Raw genomic sequence first — 19,068 nt, forward strand, 5'->3', positions numbered from 1 at the left:
TCAGTGCTTCCAAGATGTTATGATCGGGGAGAGATGAGGTCATTGTTTTCCTGCTCTGAACTTTCCTTCCTGGGAAGGCCCATTCCTTTCCCAAGAAGGGCCCCTGATCTCATAGGACCAGAAACAATCCTGTTCTTCAGGGTCCTTAATCCCTTGGGACCAGAAGTGATACTGCCCCTCTTGACAGAAAGTATTCCTCTCCTCCCATGAACTAAGATTCAGAATTGGACATAGCCAATTGGAACTGCAAAATAGTGTCATGCCCTATGTCCAATGCTAGCACATAGGGCTTCCCGATAATCTCTTTCTGACCAGTTGCCAAGTCCCTTTACCATCTTGAGGACTTCTGAGGTAGCTTCTGTTTCTGCCCTCAACACTTAGTTGCATCACTAATATTTCATCCATGTGGACTCCAAGTCAGCCTTCTTGCTGGGATCACAGATCTCTTTCTGACCTTCTATTGTTGTCTTAGGCTGGAGGAACATCTCACTTTGACCTTTTATTGGCTCTGCTACTCCAGGATTTTATATAAGTTGTTATTTTAAAGTTGTTTGGAGAGGAGTGTTGGGAGAATTTAGTAAAGTACTTTCCCTGTCATCTTGTTCAATATGGATTGGTTTCACTTCTTCTTGAAGAACCTGAGGAATGGGGAACAGATCCCAAAGACAGAGAATCCATTTCATTCTACAGTTCTGGTAGTTAGGATGTTTTTCTTTATTTTGACTTGAAATCAGTTTCTCTATCTTGTCCATTTATTACTCCTAGTTTTGTCTTCTAGCCCCAAGCAAAACAAGCCTAAAGATAGCCATCCTGTCTCAACTATTTCTTCTTGTTCTCCACCCTAATACCTTGACTCTTCTTATGTGACCTGATTTCAAGCTCCTGGGCCACCATGGCCGCCCTTACAGTGTGGTACCATTTGTCAATGTCCTCCCTAAAATGTGGCATCTAAGATTTCCTCTCCTCCTTTCTCTCTGTCTCTCCTTTCTCCGTCCTGTCCCCATCTTATTTATATCATTTTGAGTTGGTCCAGTCTTTTTCACAGTCTTTGACCTAGTTGTATCTTATCCATCCTGTTCTTATGCATATAGCTAGTTAAGCATTTTCATTAAATTTCAGCATGTTAGATATGGCTGATTGCTCAAACCTGATCAGACTTGTTTTGGAAACCAGTTTCTTTCAATTTCATTTTTTTTTCTTTTATGTAGGTAGAATTTTATTTTATTATTTTTTGGGAGGCATTTGGAGTTAATGACTTGCCCAGGGACACACAGCTATTAAGTGTCTGAGGCTGGATTTGAATTCAGATCCTCCTGATTTCATGTGCCACTTAGCTTTCAGTTTAGAAAAAATAACTAATTCTTGATAGTCTAAAATTTTGTTATAATTATTTCTTAACATATTTTTACCCTATCCCCTATTTAACAGGGTTTGTAACAAAGATCAACAAAGAGGAAAAAACAGTTTAACAAAACCATTAATCAGATCTGACAGAATATTTAATATTCTAGGGGGCGGCTAGGTGGCGCAGTGGATAAAGCACTGGCTCTGGCATCAGGAGTACCTGGGTTAAAATCCGGTCTCAGAAATTTAATAATGACCTAGCTGTGTGGCCTTGGGCAAGCCACTTAACACCACTGTCTAGCAAAAACTTAAAAAAAAAGAGAATATTTAATATTCTATACCCATAATCTGCAATAATACAGTTTCTCAGCTCTTCTTTAGTCATTGCAATTACATAGTGTTCAGTGTCTCGTTTTCTCGTTTTTTTCTCTATTTACATCATAGTCATTTGGATTTTCCCTTACTTCATTCTTCATCAGTTCATTTAAGCCTTCCTACATCTCTCTGAATTCTTCATGTTTATTGTTTCTTATGAGGCAGTAATCATATATTACATTTATATACCATGATTTTATTTATCATTCCCCAGTCAATGGATATCTTCTTTATCTCCAGTTCTTTGCTTCCACTAAAAGGGCTATAAATATTTTGGTAGAAATAGGACCTTTCTTTCTATCCTTGACCTCCTCAAGTACATATCTTGGACCTGTGGTTCAAAGGTTTTGGATATTTTATTGACTTCTTTATATCATAATTACAATTTTCTTTCTCATCTTTAGGTATTTTTTTTTTAATTTTTGCAAGGCAATGGGGTTGAGTGACTTGCCCAAAGTCACAAAGCTAAATAAGTGTTAAGTGTCTGAGGCTGAATTTGAACTTAGGTCCTCCCGACTCTAGGGCTGGTCCTCGTCCTCGATCCACCTCACCACGTAGCTGCCCCTTAAATGTATCTAAAAAATTAAAAAAATCAACTTCCATGTTTCTGGGATTGAGGCAGTGGGATCAAAAATCAATAACCTTGAAAAGCAACTTAAAGGTTTGGTGAGAGAGTCCTTAGATTAGAGTGGATTCTGGTCCCAGCTGTGCTACTCATGATCTAAGTTATAAGACACTGAATAAGGTGTTCTTCTTTGAGCCTCAGTTTGTAAAATCAGGAAGTTGGATTAGATGATTTCTGAGATCTTTTTTACCTCTGATATTATTTGACTAAGATTTAATAACTATGAAGTACTTAAATGCATGATGGGTCCATATCCAGGGAATATTCTGGCCCAAGGAAGGCAGAGAAATGTTCTTTTTTTATTGTTTTTTGAATTTTATAATCCCCCCCCCAATCTTGCTTCCCTCCCCCTATTCCCCACAGAAGGCAGTCTGATAGTTTTTACATTGTTCCCATGCTATACAGTGATCAAAATTGAGTGTGATGAGAGAGAAATCATATCCTTAAAAAAAATAAGAGATAGCAAAATTACATAATAAGATGCCTTTTAAAAAATTTAAATTAAATGTCTTTGGTCTTTGTTTAAACAATTTCTTTCTCTGGATACAGATGGCATTCTCCATTGCAGATAACCTAAAACTATCCCTGATTGTTGCACCGATGGAATGAGCGAGTCCATCAATGTTGATCATTACCCCAGTGTTGTTGTTAGGGTGTACAGTGTTTTTCTGGTTCTGCTCATCTCACTCAGCATCAGTTCATGCAAGCCCTTCCATGCTTCCCTGAATTCCCATCCCTCCTGGTTTATAATAGAACAATAGTGTTCCATAACATACATATACCACAGTTTGTTAAACCATTCCCCAAATGATGGACATTCACTCAGTTTCCAGTTCTTTGCCACCACAAACAGGGCTGCTAAGAATATTTTTGTACAAGTGATATTTTAAGTGATATTATAAAAAAAAAATCTCTTCAGGGTATAGACCCAGTAGTGATATTGCTGAATCAAAGGGTATGTACATTTTTGTTGCCCTTTGGGAGAGATTTCAAATTGCTCTCCAGAATGGTTAGATAAGTTCACAGCACCACCAGCAATGCATTAGTGTCCCAGGTTTCCCATATCCCTTCCAACATAGATCATTGTCCTTTCTGGTCATATTGACCAGTCTGAGAGGTGTGAGGTGGTATCTCAGAGATGTTTTAATTTGCATTTCTCTAATAAGTAATGATTTAGAGCAGTTTTTCATATGACTATGGATTTCTTTGGTTTCCTCATCTGTAAATTGTCTCTGCATATCCTTTGACCATTTGCCAATTGGGGAAGAGAAAAGTGTTCTCAACAAGGTATCTATGAACTTTAAAAATATTTTTATAACTATTTCAGTATCATTGATTTCTTTTGTAATCCTATGTTTTATTTTATGCTCTTAATAGCATAATTCTGAAAAGAGAGCTGTAGCCTTCTTCCAATTGCCAAAAGGTCCACATTACCAAAAGGGTTAAGAACCCTTGGTCTACAACATCTTGCACTGTTTATCAGGATAAGGTCAAAATAAGTACATGATTGAGACAAAAAAAGGATGATATTATAAATAAATTAGAAGAGCACAGAAAAAGTTACATGTAAGGTCAATGGAAAAGGCAAGAGTTTAGGAACAAATGAGATAGAAAGGATCATGAGAAGTAAAATGTATAATTTTTATTACATGAAATAAATATAGCCAAAATTAGAAGGAAAAAAGGAACTGGAAAAGTAATTTAACAGTAAGTTTCTATGATAAGGTCTCATTTCTCAACTATATAGAGAACTGAGTCAAATTTATAAAAATAATGATCATTCTCAATTGATAAAGAATATGAACAGGCAATTTGTAGAAGAAATCAAAGGTCTTGACTCTAACTCATTAAAATGCTCTAACTTATTAATAATTAGAGAAATACAAATTAAAGCAACTCTTAGATACTACCCCACAACTATCTGAGTGACTAATGTGATAGAAAAGAAAAAAAATGTTAGAGGGGATATGCTGTTCTTGGAGTTGTGAACTAATCCAATCATTCTGGAGAACAATATGGAATGATGTCCAAAGGGTTTTAAAACTTTGATTTAGCAAATTTTGATTTAGGTCTGTATCCCAGAGAGATCAAAGACAAGGGAAAGTATCTATATGTGCAAAAATATAACAGCTTTTTTTTTGTGTGTGTGGTGGCAAAGAATTGGAAATCAAAGGGATGTCCATTAGTTGGGGAATGGTGGAATAAGTTATGATATATAAAATGATGATATAATACCATTGTACTATGAAAAATTTTGAACAGGATGGATTCAAAAAACCTAGGTAGATTTATATGAACTGGTTCAATGTGAAGTAAGTAGAAACAAGAGAACATTGTATATGGAAACAATAATATTGTAAGAGTGATCAACTGTGAAAGACTTAGTTACTGTGATCAAAAAAATAATCCAAGACAATTTCCAAGGATTCATGATGAAAATTGCTATTCATTTCCAAATATACTATGATGAAAAATGCTATTCACTTTACCTGATGAATTCTGTGCAGATTGAAGCATACTTTTTATCGTATTTTTTTTTTGCTTTTTTCCTGATAATGGCCAATACGTTTTGCTTGATTTCACATGAATAATTCAAATCATATTTTTTACCTATTCAAAAAGTGGGGAGGATAGAAGCGAGGGACAGAATTTGGAACCCAAAAGAAAAAAATGAATGTTAAAAATGATAAAATAACAATAAAAAAGTCATTATTAGAGATTTCATCGGTTCCTACTTCACTACTCTTTAGATAGGTCTTATTTGACTGCGCATATTTGGCCAAGAGCAGTGTGGCTACCAAAATGAGCAAATGCCTAGGTATCATTAGATTAGCTTTTCATTAGGCTTCTAGTTCTAGCTCTCACACTAACTAGTCATATGACTTTAGGTAATTCATTTAAATTTATGTTTGTTTTTAAAGATTAAAAAAAAAAAGAATCCCTGGTCTAGAATCTGAGTTGTGAGTCTTCCCTGCCATAACTCTTTGCCTTATAGCCCTGATGGAACCTGGAGAATTGTAGTTCTGTCTTGTGACCCATCTCCCTTCAGCCTCTCTCAAGTTCAGAGGTCACTGTTGACCACCCACCCATCTTTCCCTACCCTCTCTGGGTTCAGCTGGGTTGGTAGTTGGACCTTGACCCTAGTTTTCCCACCAGTGAACCCACTAATGGGCTGCTGTATTGGCATGAAGCAGCTGAACTGACCTTTGGTTACCCTCACAGTGCTGGGAGCACTGTCTCCTGGCACTGCCAGGAGCATGGGCAGCACATGCCTTATTCATTGCTACATTTCTGGCCAGAAGCTGTGTAACTCTCATGGCTTCCCAGAAGGAATGTGGACATGGGAGGTCCCAGGAATGGGAGCCTCAGTTGGGGACATCCATCCCCTTTGTCCAAAGGGCAAAACTCTTTCACCTCTTTCAAAATCCCTATTCCTCTGGATTTCCTTCCTGTAGTGACTGCTTCTCATGCTGTGATCTCCAGGCTTACTCAGCTGTCCCTAGCATTCCTTAATCAGGTGCCAACTTAAATAGCAGGTCGCTGCCCACCAATAACAAAGTTATGCTGTGCCCTGTAATCCCCCCCACAACTTTTCCCTGTTGAATCTCTGACCTTTAAAGGCATCTTTTTGTTTCCTGATCTGAGGCAGTCCCCAAGGGCTAAGAGGGATGGAGGTTCCCCTCTGATTAGGGAATGGTAAAATTTTGGCCAGGAACCTTGTTAAAGGAACTGCCTGTCAGAAAATGATGTCTAGTTGTACTGCCCATGCTGCTGGTAAAGGAGGACATCTTGGGGGCAGGGGGCATTGGCTAGAGATATGGGAAGCATAATCTGGGGAGCACAGAGAATAAAATGAGGGCAAATTTGAGCAAAAGCAAAGGGCAGAAGCTGAGGAGCACCACCTCACAAATCTCTCTGCCTGGGTCCCAGTGGGAGCCCAACCTCAGCTGCCCTTGATTCAATTTAATTAATTTCCACAAGCGTTTCTTTCACATTTGCCAAGTATAAGGCAATGAACATGGCCTGGAGATAATAAGACAAAAGTTAAACAGTTTCTGCCTTCAAGGAACTTCCATTCTATTAAAAAAAAAAAAACATGTTTTCTGGAAAGATTTACATGAACTGATGCTAAATGAAATGAGCAGAACCAGGTGATGATCAACTATGATCCACTTAGCTGTTCTCAGCAATGCAGTATTCTAAAAGTCTTATGATGGAGAATGTCATTCACATTTAAAGGTCTTTGAAGTTTGGAGCTCAAATTGTAGCATACTATTTTCACTTAAAAATTTTTTTTTCTCTCTTGTGGTTTCTCCCCTCCCTTTTGTTCTGATTCTTCTTTCACCACATGACAAATATGGAAATATTTTTAACATATTTGTATGTGTGTGTGTGTATATATATATATATATATATATATATATATATATATATATATATCAGATACTTGCTATCTTGGGGAGTGGGGAGGGAAGGGAATGATGAAGAAAATTCTGGAACTCAAAGTTTTATAAAAATGAATGTTGAGAGCTATCATTACATATAATTGGGAAAATAATAAAATACTATTAAGTGGGGGGACATAAGAAGTTTATATTCTTAAATAAGGGCCTCAACTCCTCCCTGCTGGACAGTAAGGTGTCCTTGGAGCAGGTAACTTGGGTCCTTTTCCTGATCCATTTCATAAACTAATAGATCTGTAGCTGGAAGGGACCCAGAACTGATCTAGGCCAGTGTTCTCATTTTACAGATGAGGAAATCGATATGAGGAAAGTTGAGTGATTTGTCCAAGGTCACACTGGGAGTGAGCATCCAGGGTGGAATTTGAACTGAGGTCCTTCGACTTCAGTTAGTCTTTTCTACTGTACCGTTGGATATTAAGCAAGTCCAGTTTCCTTTGTGAGTCTCAGTTTCTCTGTATCATGGAGAAAACCCATATCCAGGTAGGAGAGGACAGTGATATTGGGGAGGACACATCTGGAAGTGAGATGGAGGGGGAAGCTTTATTCATATCAAGTTAGATGAGGTGATAGCCCACCTGCTAGTCAGCATTCCTAGATCCGATTCTATTTCCCATGACTCGAGACCATACCATTAGAACATCCTCTCTTCTCTAGCTCTGGCCAACAAGGAACTAGGAAAATATTGAGAGGCAAGGGGTTGCTGAGAGAATTCTCAAGTATCAGAGCAGCTCTGTCCTTGGTTACATTGAAGCCAAGCTCTGGTTCCAACCCCATCCGGCATCTAGCCTTGCCCCATTCAGTGTAACAATCCCAGGGAAGGTTTTGTCCTAGACTCCTCACCCTTCCTTATCTGAATCCTGTATCTTGGGATGGTGGAGAAAAGTTCTCTGGAGGGGAGCAGGTCTCACTTTCCCTATCTTTCTGTCCACAGTGGGTTCTGACCTTCGAGATCTTCATCCCCCTAGTTCTCTTCTTCATCCTCCTTGGGCTGCGGCAAAAGAAACCTACCATTTCAGTGAAAGAAGGTAAGGTAGAAGCCTTTGGTTGGGGTTGGGGGGAGGGCGCTGGAGAATACCATGGAAAAAATGCAGGCTTCAATTTTGGCTCAGTCACTCATCATATAGGTGACTTTAGGTAAGTCACTTAATCACTCTTGGTTTCCCTCATCTATAAGATAAAGTGGTGGATTGGGTAAATTTTAAGACTCCCCTTCAGTTCAAAATCCAATGAATCCTATCAATAGGAAGGATCAAATGCACTTCTACCCCATTCATAATTCAACCTATCTCAGAGAAGGATAGATGATATCTCTATTTTTTTTTTATTTTTGCAAGGTAATGGGGTTAAATGACTTACCCAAGGGCACACAGCTAGGTAATTATTAAATATCTGAGGATGGATTTGAACCCAGATCCTCCTGACTCCAGGGCCAGTGCTCTATCCTTTGTACCACCTAGCCACCCCCAGATGATATATCTGAGAGGGATAGTGGAGTATTAGATAAGGGGAAGCCTAGGAGGACAGGGGAGGAATTTGGAACAGGGGAAGGAGGAGGGATTGGGGAGGGGAAGACAGTCAAATGGGAGGAGATTCAGGAAGATCTAGAAGGTGGGGAAAGCTGGTGTCTTCATCATGTCTATTCACATAATGGTGTATTTGCATGGATGTTCCATGCATGTACTTGGTGTGCATGTGTGTGCACACAGGAACTTGTTATTTCAGTATCTCCTCAGCCTGGGCCCAGGTAATGAAGTGGACATGGCCAGCCAGGCTGCCTGCTGGAGGAGCTGTCTTCGGGTCACCACCATTTGCTTTGCATTCAAGGGCTAAGATGCCTCTGCCTCAGCTCCCTCACCTCCCATTTACCAATTTACCATTTTTTTTGTGTTTTTGGTTCTCTTTTCCCCTCTCCCCACCTCCATTCTCTCATGCATGTTTTCTTCTTCTCTTCCTTCTGCATTTCTGTGCCCGTCTGAATCCCTTGCATGACCAGTCTGTAAGTTCCAACCTCTCTCTGCCCCTTCCCTTCCACTGACCCCCAAAGTAGTCTGGGAAAGGGCTGTAGATTCCTGGCTGCTCTTTTAAAATTCTTCTTCTCACCCATCTGTTTGTCCTCCCTTCTTTAGCACTCTGGGATGGTTATGGTGGGCTGGTGGGTTATCCCTCTAGGGAAGGTGGGATATTAGTCAGTGCTTCCCACAATTTATTCACAGTCTCCCCTTTGCTTCCTGGTTTGAACAATTGTTTTTTGTTTGTTTGTTTGTTAATCCCTTGGTTACCCTCAGTTTTACCCAAGATCCCAGGAAGGCAGTCTTTGGCGTGAAGTTCCAGTTCTAGGCCTTCTCTGTGCTAGGCTCCAGTCATTTGCAAGTATGGCAGATCTAGGAGAGACTGGCTTCTTTCCCCAGGGAAAGGGATGAAGTAGGAATACAAGGAATTAGAATGGGCTTTCTAGTTTGTTGCAGAAACCCCAGGGAAGGGGTAGAATTATGTGAAAGTCCTTAGATTGGTTAAAAAAAAATCCTGCCCTGGGACCTTGGATTAGGGAACACCTCATAGCTGTTTCCATCTGTCCCTCTGGGGGAGCACCCCCTTATGCTGGGGTCATAAATTGGCTGCAATAGTAATCAGGAAAGGGATCTCCAGATATGTCCCAAATCTAGGCTGGATTCTTTTTTCTTTCTACCAGATGATGGGGTAGGTAGGGAGGGGAAGGGGAGTACCCTTGAACATCATTATACTCAGGTGACAACTAATGTGCTTGGGTGGGGAAGGGACCTAGACCTGTTTCCATTTATTTTTTCTGGGTCAATCTGATTCCCTCTTAGGGAATCTAAGGATTCCCTAAACCCTTAGGAAGGGCTGGTCTGGTGCTAGGGCCTATCTGAGTCTTTTCTCCTCACTCCTTCTCTACTCAACCCAGTTTCCATCAGGGGTTATCCACTCCTGGGCCCTGATTCTCTATTACTATGGGATATTTCTCATGGGAGAGAAAAAATTGGGGTAGAAGCTTCAGGAGAGATATTCCCACCTCCAGAATGTGGATATGGGCATAGAGTAATTACCTGAAGATGGGGTAAGGGTTGGAAGCGAAACTCCTGGGGGAAGGGATGGGGACCTTGGTACGTAGCTTTTGTACACTATCCTAGGTCTAAAAGGCAGCTTTTCCCTCTTGTACCCTAACCCCAATTCTTCTTCCCTATAGACTGGGACTTGGCTAAGGGAGGGGACTTGGGCTTCTATGGATAAACTGCATTCACTGCTCAGCTAACATTAGTCAGCCTGAGAAGTTAGAAGTCACTAGGCCATAACTGTTGGCTGGTCTCCCAAGAGCCCAGGATGTCCCCTGTACCCTACATTGGTCATGACAAAAGAATAGGGTCACTCCTGAAATCCTAAAACCCTGGGGAGGGTGGACTCCCTGCTTATACTGGGAGGTAAGGGAACCCCTTTGGGCCATAAGCTCTTTGGCTTCTGACTTGTTCTGGCTGTACCTAAAACAACTTGCTGGCCCCGATCTCTGACTTAACCTGCTGTCCTGCTCTGAGCTGGGCATTCTGTCTCTTTGTCTCTGTCCTTTGTCTCTGTCTCTACCTCCTCCTCTCTCTTCTCCCTGACTTTCTGAAACTCTTTCCTCTTTGTCTAGCTCCTTTTCCTGGTGTCTTCTCTTTTCTCTGTTCTTTGTCTCTGTTTTTCTCTCTGTGTCTCCCTTTCTCTCTTCTACACACTCTCACTTCTCCCCTGTCCTCCTCATCTCTCTCCTCCCTTCCTAGCCTACTACACAGCATCGCCCCTCACCTCTGCCGGAATCCTGCCAGTTATGCAGTCCCTCTGTCCCGATGGCCAGCGGGATGAATTTGGCTTCCTCCAGTACTCAAACTCCACGTGAGTACCCACCCACTGCCAGAGTCTGTGTCCCTTCCCTGGGCTAGCTCCCTATTTCCTCTGACCTTTGAGAGCTCTCCTTGACTGGCTCTGCCAGTGCCCAGGCAATGTCCCCATACCAGTTTTTCTCCCCAACATCTTATATCTAGGTCCTGATCAAGAAAAAGGTGGGTAACCAGTCAGGTGCTGTTCTCACAGGGTGACCCAGCTCCTAGAACAACTAAATCGGGTGGTAGAGGAGAGTAATCTGTTTGATCCTGCAAGGCCCAGCCTTGAGGAGGAGTTGGAATCTGTCCGAAGTCATCTGGAATCCCTTAGCAGTGGCCCTGGGACCTTGGAAAGCCATTTTGACAACCAAGCAGGTGGGCCTCTGAGCCTGTGGGTATGGGGATTAGAGGTAGGATTTCTGGGTTCCCCTTCAATCCAGGGAAACAGAAATTAACCTTTTTCTATTCTTGGTGGCTCAGTTTCTCCATTAGTTTAATGGTAGTAAGAACATAGAAACCCTGAGATAAGTGCAATAGAATTGAATGTAGATTTCTAAAACCTGCATAAGAATCCCAACTCTTCTTGGTGTACCAAATTTGCACTGTGACCTTAATCCAACAACTCTGACAAGATTACCTGTGTGACCTTGTGTGGTCAAGTGCCCATGTCTGGGCTTGTTTCTTCAGTTATAAAATGCTGGGGTTGGCTTAGTCAAGGAGACTTCCCCCAGATTGTAGGCCTGTCTGGAAGTGGGAGGGATGGTTCTGAGGACTTGCCTTCATCTCTAGCTCCCCTATCCAGGATGATGGACCTTCTCATGCAACAGTCCCATCTTCTCCCCATTCTATTTAGTGTCAGACTTCACTCTGGGTTCAGCAGCCAAGGACAGGCAGGAGTTCTACCGTTTCCTTTCCCAGAATTTATCCCTGTCCAATGATACTACAGAGATGCTGTTGGGTTCCAAGGTCAACCTGCATGAGGTGAGCGACTGGTGGGAAGAAGTGGGAGGCTGGGACTGGCAAGGTATTGAGACTGAGCTGCTGACCCAGAATATGGACTGGGCTGTCTGTTAGTCAGCTACAAGGAAGCATAAAGTAAGCTAATTGCCTTCAAAGAACGTATGAGAACAAGGTGTAGAGGCTATTTTTAGGGAGAGCTTTCCCAGCCCCTTTAAAGTCATCCCACATGGAACAGCCAACCTAGACAAAATGGGCTGTGTAGAAGTATTTCCAGCCTGGTCTGTGGCTGACCCCAAGGCTTCAACATGGGGTGTACTTTAGTTCTGTGCCCCGTTCCTAGTACAATACCTAGTGTAGAGTGCTTAATAAATATTAGTTTTAACGTAAAGACTAAAAGAGCAAAACAAAGACTGATGGCGCAGTGGATGGAGTACAGGCCCTGGAGTCGGGGGTGCCTGAGTTCAGATCTGACCTGGGACACTTAGTGATTGCCTGGCTGTGTGGCCTTGGGCGGGTCACTTAACCCCATTGCCTTGCAAAATCCTAAAAATAAAAAAAGAACACTAACAGAATGTCTTCTGGGGGGGGGGGTAGGGGGAGGAAAGAAAGAATGGGGGGAAATTGTAAAACTTAAAATAAATAAAATCTTTCTAATAAAAAAAAGAAAACCTGATTCAAATCAGAAAAAATAAATAAATATTATTTTCTTCCTTTTTCTTTTCCTTTCTTCTCTCTTTCCCTTCCTCCCTCCATTGTAGGTCTATAGGTTACTCTTTGGTCCTTTACCCACCCTGACTGAGGGCATGTTGTCAAAGAAAGGAAATGAACCCCAGGTCCACTCAGGGGTCGGTGAAAAGAAGTTCCGGCTGGAGGTGAGTTTCCCCCCCTTCAAAACCCAAGATACAGAGGTCTGAGAAGTGGGAAGGGATAAGAGGGTATGAGGAATGCCCATTAGTGACCCAGGCTTCAGTGGGTATGGGGAGGAATAGGGTGGCATGAGAACATGTGATTGGGTATGGTTCAGTGTGAATGTGTTTAAGCATCCCTTCAGATAAGGGGGGAGGTCTGGGGAATTCCAGATGAATCTTTTAAGGAACTGGTAAGAGCTAGGGAAAAGGCAAAGGTTTGTGGTTGACAGGAGAGAAAGAAGATGGAATATGGAAACTGGGGATCTGCTTCCTATGGGGAGCTCCTCTTTGAACCCCTATGCTCTCCTCTGTTCTGGGATTTCTCCCCTTTCTCCCTCCCCTAGGATGGCCTCCCAGGCAGCTGGCGAGACCTTGAAGAAGGACTGGTGCCCCACGCCCTTCAGGAACCGACCCACCATGCCAACAAGCAAGCTGTATTTCGCCTCTTGTCTCAGGCACTGGGCTTAGCTGGTCCTGCCCTGGAACACCCTGAGGCCTCCAGCCCCCAAGCCCTAGTCAAGGAGATGGAGGTGAGTGGGTAACAGGAGTGGAATGAGGAGTTCATGGGGACTCTCTCTGCTGCTACCAACCCGGCCCTCTCCCTCTTCAGGAATTGTTATTGACACCTAAATTACTAGAACAGCTGACGTGCACCCGGGGCTCAGAGGAGCTAAACCAGATTTTGAAGGTGTCTGAGAGTCAGAGGGAAGGGTTGAAGGCTTATCGCATGACCGTGTGTGGTGGACAAGCTGGAGTGCGAGCTCAGCGTTTCTCTCATCTGGCATCTGAGCTCCAGGACCAGTTGGATGTCCACAAGATCGTATCACAGGTATTCACCTATGCCCAGGGTGGGGCTTCTAGATGTCCTCCCCTCTCTGATGCCCCAAGGCCAAAGGAGGAGGAAATGGGCATGATTTGTTTTGGTTAGATGGGAAGATGGTCCAGGAGCCAGTTCTTTCCCTTCTTGGTGCCTCCATGTCCCACTGAACTTATCCAAAAGTGCATGATATCTAAGGTTTAGAAATTTGGGGTCTAAATATCTTTGGAATTTATGTGGGTAACTGCCCCACCACCACCTATATGCCTCAGGGCTGCTATGAGTCTGATATATGTAGGTGACCATATAGAGACTAATTTGGTTAGAGGGGGTGTATTGAGGGAAAAGATGAATATTGAGACTAGATCAAGAAAAGCTTTGACTTCATTTTTTAAAGATTTTATTTATTTTGAATTTTATAATTTTCCCCCCATCTTACTTCCCTCCCCCCACCCCCCACAGAAGGCAATCTGTCAGTCTTTACATTGTTTCCATGGTATACATTGATCCAAATTGAGTGTGATGAGAGAGAAATCATATCCTTAACGAAGAAACATAAAGTATAAGAGATAGCAAGATCAGACAAGAAGATATCAGTTTTTTTCCCCTAAATTAAAGGTAATAGTTCTTAGTCTTTGTTCAAACTCCACAGTTCTTTCTCTGGATACAGATGGTATTATCCATCACAGACAGCCCCAACTTGTCCCTGATTGTTGCACTGATGGAATGAGTGAGCCCATCAAGGTTGATCATCACCCCCATGTTGCTGTTAGGGTGTACAATGTTTTTCTGGTTCTGCTCATCTCGCTCAGCATCAGTTCATGCAAATCCCTCCAGGCTTCCCTGAATTCCTGTCCCTTTTTGTTTCTAATAGAACAATAGTGTTCCATGACATACATATACCACAGTTTGGTAAGCCATTCCCCAATTGAAGGACATTTACTTGATTTCCAATTCTTTGCCACCTCAAACAAGGCTGCTATGATTATTTTTGTACAAGTGATGTTTTTTACCCTTTTTCATCATCTCTTCAGGGTGTAGACCCAGTAGTGGTATTGTTGGATCAAAAGGTATGCACATTTTTGTTGTCCTTTGGGTATAATTCCAAATTTCTCTCCAGAAGGTTGGATGAGTTCACAACTCCACCAACAGTGTAGTAGTGTCCCAGATTTCCCACAACCCTTTCAACAATGTTCATTATCCTTTCTGGTCATATTGGCCAGTCTGAGAGGTGTGAGGTGGTACCTCAGAGAAGCTTTAGTTTGCATTTCTCTACTAAGTAATGATTTAGAGCAATTTTTCATATGACTATGGATTGCTTTGATCTCCTCATCTATAAATTGCCTTTGCATATCCTTTGACCATTTGTCAATTGGGGAATGGCTTTTTTTTTTAATTTGACTCAGTTCTCTGTATATTTTGTCAGAAACATTAGATGTAAAGATTGTTTCCCAGTTTACTGCATTTCTTTTGATCTTGGTTACAGTGGTTTTGTTTGACTTTATTTTTTAGGAAATGGGGACTTCCCTATACATAGGGGAAGGTACTGACTATTGAGCAATCAGATTACTGTGGTGGCCTATGAAGAGAGGCTATGAGAGGGGGAAAGTCTGAAGTAAAGAAACCAATTAGGGTGGCTATTGTCCTTTGTCTAAGTCAGAGTTCAGGGTACATATCAGACACAAGAGATAATAGGGAATCAAGAGGACATTATGGGTGATTGAATGGGGTTGAATTAGGGAAATTACAGGTCTGAGTCTGGTAGGGCAAGTTGGGTAGGAAGACTTTGGGTGAAATGATGAGTTTTAGACATAATACTGCTAAGAGAGAGTAAAGTGCTACTTTCCTGACTAGTTTTTTAATTTCCTTTTCATTAAAATTCAGGAAATAATTTTTATAATGTCTCTGCCATGTTTGGCAGGTTCATTCTGCATCTGGGTAGGGGACAAGGACAGGCAGGGGGCCTTTAGTATGGGTCAGCAGGAGGAAGCTAGGGCTAGGTTGGTTTTAGGGGCTTGTTGGGCATACAGTAGAGCTAGAAAAGGGACTGGGAAAGAGCCAGAGATTTTCATAGCTATGGAGGCTTAGTCTGTTAAATTTTCAGGGAACTTTTATACCTTGGAAATCAACAAATGCTACAAACCAGGGCTTTTTGAGTTATTATTTCATTAATTGTCTGAACTAAAGAAAGTAATGGAGGAAAATGCAGATTAAATGTAAAGTATATTCTGGGAAGATTTTTATCTGGGTGTTTTCCCAGAGAGTTTGATTGTTAAATATTTACCAGCAGCACATGGCTGACCTGGAGCCATAGGTTTGAAATGGAACTGGAACCCAGAGTGGGGAGCAAAGGGATGCTGCTGTGAGATCATTGACTTTTAGAGACTTCTTCATAGTGCCGGAGAGGCTTTTCCTTCCCTTTCCTTCATATTTTTCTTCATTCCCCTTCTCCTTTCCTCCACAGCTCCACCTTGAGGAAGTGAATGGCCCAGCCACTCAGAGGAGGTCCAGGTTACAGGTGCTGCTTGGGGACCTGCTAGGTGTTGAGAAGGTGCTTCGGGATGTTGATGTTCTGTCTTCCCTGGCTCGCCTACTCCCCCAGGGTGCCTGTGCTAGCCGGGCACCACCACAGACTGCCAATGGCACCGGCTGGGCCACCAATACCACAACCAACACCAATGGCAACACCACAGCAGAGGACGGGGAAGGCGAGGGCGAGCTGGGAGGGGATGGTCTGCCTGGAAAGTGCTCGGCCTTTGTGCAGCTTTGGGCTGGTTTGCAGCCTATCCTCTGTGGGAACAACCGGTAAGGGCTGGAAGAGGGAATCTGGGGCCAGGGTGGGGCCCACTGTTGGTGAGAATAATAAAGAGAGTTGGATAGTGTGGAGGAAAGTGAAGAGAACTGAACCAGGTGTTAGGAAATCTGGGTTTGAGTTCCTATTCTGCAGTTTACTACTTTATGGCACCCCCCACCCCATGCCAGTCTTTTGGCTTTCCAGGGTTTCCTACTCTTTTCAATGAGAGGGTGATGGATCTTTTCTTTTTTGTTGTTGTTGTTTTTTGCAAGGCAATGGGGTTAAGTGACTTGCCCAAGGTCACACAGCTGGATAATTAAGTGTCTGAGGCTGGATTTGAACTCAGATCCTCCTGACTCTAGGGATGATGTTCTATCCACTGTGCCACCCAATTGCCCTGATGGATCTTTTCTAGAAAACCTTTTCAATGCTAATGTTCTGATTTTCTCGGATGGCAGCAGGGCTTGGAGAGAAGTAGGGGTGACAGTTGAGTCCCCTATGGCCAGGGGTAGGAACTGGAGCAGTGGCATTGGAGCTAGGCCAAGGGAGAGGAAGGACCTCAGGATGGAGACTAGGATGGAGCTCTCCAGTTGGGGCTGGAAGCTGGGAAAGCTGTACTAAGAGACAAAGTTTGTCTCCCTTCTACCCCAGGACTATCGAACCCGAGGCACTGAAACAAGGCAACATGAGCTCTCTGGGCTTCACAAGCAAAGAACAGAGGAACTTGGGGCTTTTGGTGCATCTCATGACCAGCAACCCCAAAATCCTGTATGCACCTGCAGGGACGGAGGCCGACAAGGTTATTCTGAAGGTATGAGGGAATAAGGTGGAAGCACAGGGATTGAGGTATGGAGTGGGGAGTGGGGAGGGCAAGGGAGGAACCCTGTCCATCAGGAAGATGAAGCCTGGTGGTCAAGATATGTCTCCCCTTCCCCATTTCAGGGTGTCATGGACCCTCTATTGTCATTTGGTTTACCCTTGTCCTTCCAGGATTGGGGAGTGGCTCCTCCAGGCAGGGATAACTTTCCTTGTCTTTCTTCTTCCTCTTTTCTTGTTCTTTTCCTTAGGCAAATGAGACCTTTGCTTTTGTGGGCAATGTGACCCATTATGCCCAGGTCTGGCTCAACATCTCAGCTGAGATCCGGCGCTTCTTGGAGGAGGGCCGCCTTCAGCAGCATCTCCACTGGCTGCAGCAGGTGTGGGAAGAGGACAGTAAGGGGACTGACCCTGGGGCATCACTTGCCCTCATTGCCCAGGCCTGCCTGGGCTCCATTCAAATCTCTTGCCCATTTCCAGGCACCTCCACCAGAGGGCCTTTTACCTCTTCACCTGAAGCTAAGTCCAAACCAAATCCTGGGCATCCAGGGCTTACATTAAAATTGAGATGTCATCATAGGGTAGTGTAATGGAGCTAGAATAGGAACTGGGAAAGAGCCGGAGATTCTGATAGCTACACAGATTGAGTCTGTTAAATTTTCAGTGAACATTTATACCCTGGAAATCAACAAATACTACAAACCAGGGCTTTTTGAGTTATTGTTTCAATAACTTTGGAGTCAGAAGGCCTGGGTTAAAATCTGCACTCCAGTTACTCTGTAACTGGACAAGTTGACCTCTGAGCAAGAATCCATCTGAGCTTCAGTTCCTCTGGATATGAAATGAAGAGACTGGATTAAATAATTCCTAATGTCCATCTCAGATTTTCTCCAAACATTTACTTTTTCTTTTTTTTTTTTTCTTTTAAGTTTTTGCAAGACAATGGGGTTAAGTGGCTTGCTCAAGGCCACACAGGAGGTAATTATTAAGTGTCTGAGGCACAACGTTCACTTTTTCTATAGGATTTTCCTTCCTTCTCAGACCCAATTAGAATGACAGCTCTAAATCCTATAGTCTCATGGTCTTCTTTGAAACCGTACTCTTCCCAACCTTTTCCTCTAGTATATGACTGACCTACAGCAGCACCCAGAGGCCCTGAACCTGTCTGAGGCAGAGTTACCTCCTGCCTTCCGGGATCACAACTTCTCCTTGCCCAATGCCTCAGTACTTCTTCAGCAGCTGGACACCATCGATAATGCTGCCTGTGGTTGGATCCAGTTCATGTCCAAGGTCAGAGGAAGGAGAGAGGTCTGAGCTGTTCTTCTTTCTCCTTCTGTGGAGAACCCAAGAATGCAGGTCTCCTAAGTCTAAGAGAGTTTGGGAGGAATGAGGCAGAAGGGAAATAGTCCTCTAGCTTGGGCTCCTGCCAGGAGAAATTCTCAGAATTCAACAGTATAGACACAGTAGTGTTGCCTCAGGTACCTAAGTGATGCAGTGGATAGAGGGTTGGACCTGACATCAAGAAGATTTGAGTTCAAATCCAGCCTCTGACAGTAAGGAACACCTATGTGACCCTCTCTAAACCTCAGTTTCTTCATTTATAAAATGGGAATAATAATAATAATAATAATAATAATAACAACAACAACGATAATAATAATAATCACCTACCTTATAGGTTTGACGTGAGGTGCAAATGAGAAGACATGTAAAGGGCTTTGCATACTTTAAATTACTGGATAAGTGTTGGCTATTTTATTTTTATTAGTCTCTAGCTCAGGTTTAAGATTAGTGCTTCTGTGGGTTGCTGGCCATTTTGTGTTTTCTCTCTTTATGACTGAGCTTAGAGAATCCTCTTCCAGACTTCTGACAATGCCTTCTGCCTCGCAGGTGAGCGTGGATATCTTCAAAGGCTTCCCTGATGAGGAGAGCATTGTCAACTACACCCTCAACCAGGCCTACCAGGACAATGTCACTGTATTTGCCAGTGAGTCTGGTCCAGGGCTCCCTCTATCAAACTTCAGACCCCTCAAATCTTGATGCCTCTAAGGTTCTCAGCTCAGCTCATGTCTACATTTTCCTCATCCTAACCTT

At 42.9% G+C, this 19,068-nt stretch overlaps 1 protein-coding gene across 1 annotated transcript in view; it reads left to right on the forward strand.

Moving 5' to 3' along the window:
- ABCA2 (ATP binding cassette subfamily A member 2) overlaps positions 1-19,068 on the forward strand; it is a 77,449-nt gene that overhangs the window by 21,977 nt on the left and 36,404 nt on the right. The window contains exons 2-13 of the mRNA XM_074210634.1: positions 7,739-7,832; positions 10,581-10,692; positions 10,891-11,054; positions 11,533-11,660; positions 12,398-12,511; positions 12,892-13,077; positions 13,158-13,376; positions 15,829-16,169; positions 16,810-16,969; positions 17,226-17,354; positions 18,097-18,264; positions 18,865-18,961. Coding sequence (XP_074066735.1) covers positions 7,739-7,832; positions 10,581-10,692; positions 10,891-11,054; positions 11,533-11,660; positions 12,398-12,511; positions 12,892-13,077; positions 13,158-13,376; positions 15,829-16,169; positions 16,810-16,969; positions 17,226-17,354; positions 18,097-18,264; positions 18,865-18,961 — 1,912 coding nt within the window. The remainder of the gene's footprint in view (positions 1-7,738; positions 7,833-10,580; positions 10,693-10,890; positions 11,055-11,532; positions 11,661-12,397; positions 12,512-12,891; positions 13,078-13,157; positions 13,377-15,828; positions 16,170-16,809; positions 16,970-17,225; positions 17,355-18,096; positions 18,265-18,864; positions 18,962-19,068) is intronic.

The sequence above is a fragment of the Macrotis lagotis genome, chromosome 1, assembly GCF_037893015.1.
Source record: "Macrotis lagotis isolate mMagLag1 chromosome 1, bilby.v1.9.chrom.fasta, whole genome shotgun sequence".
Lineage (NCBI taxonomy): Eukaryota > Metazoa > Chordata > Mammalia > Peramelemorphia > Peramelidae > Macrotis > Macrotis lagotis.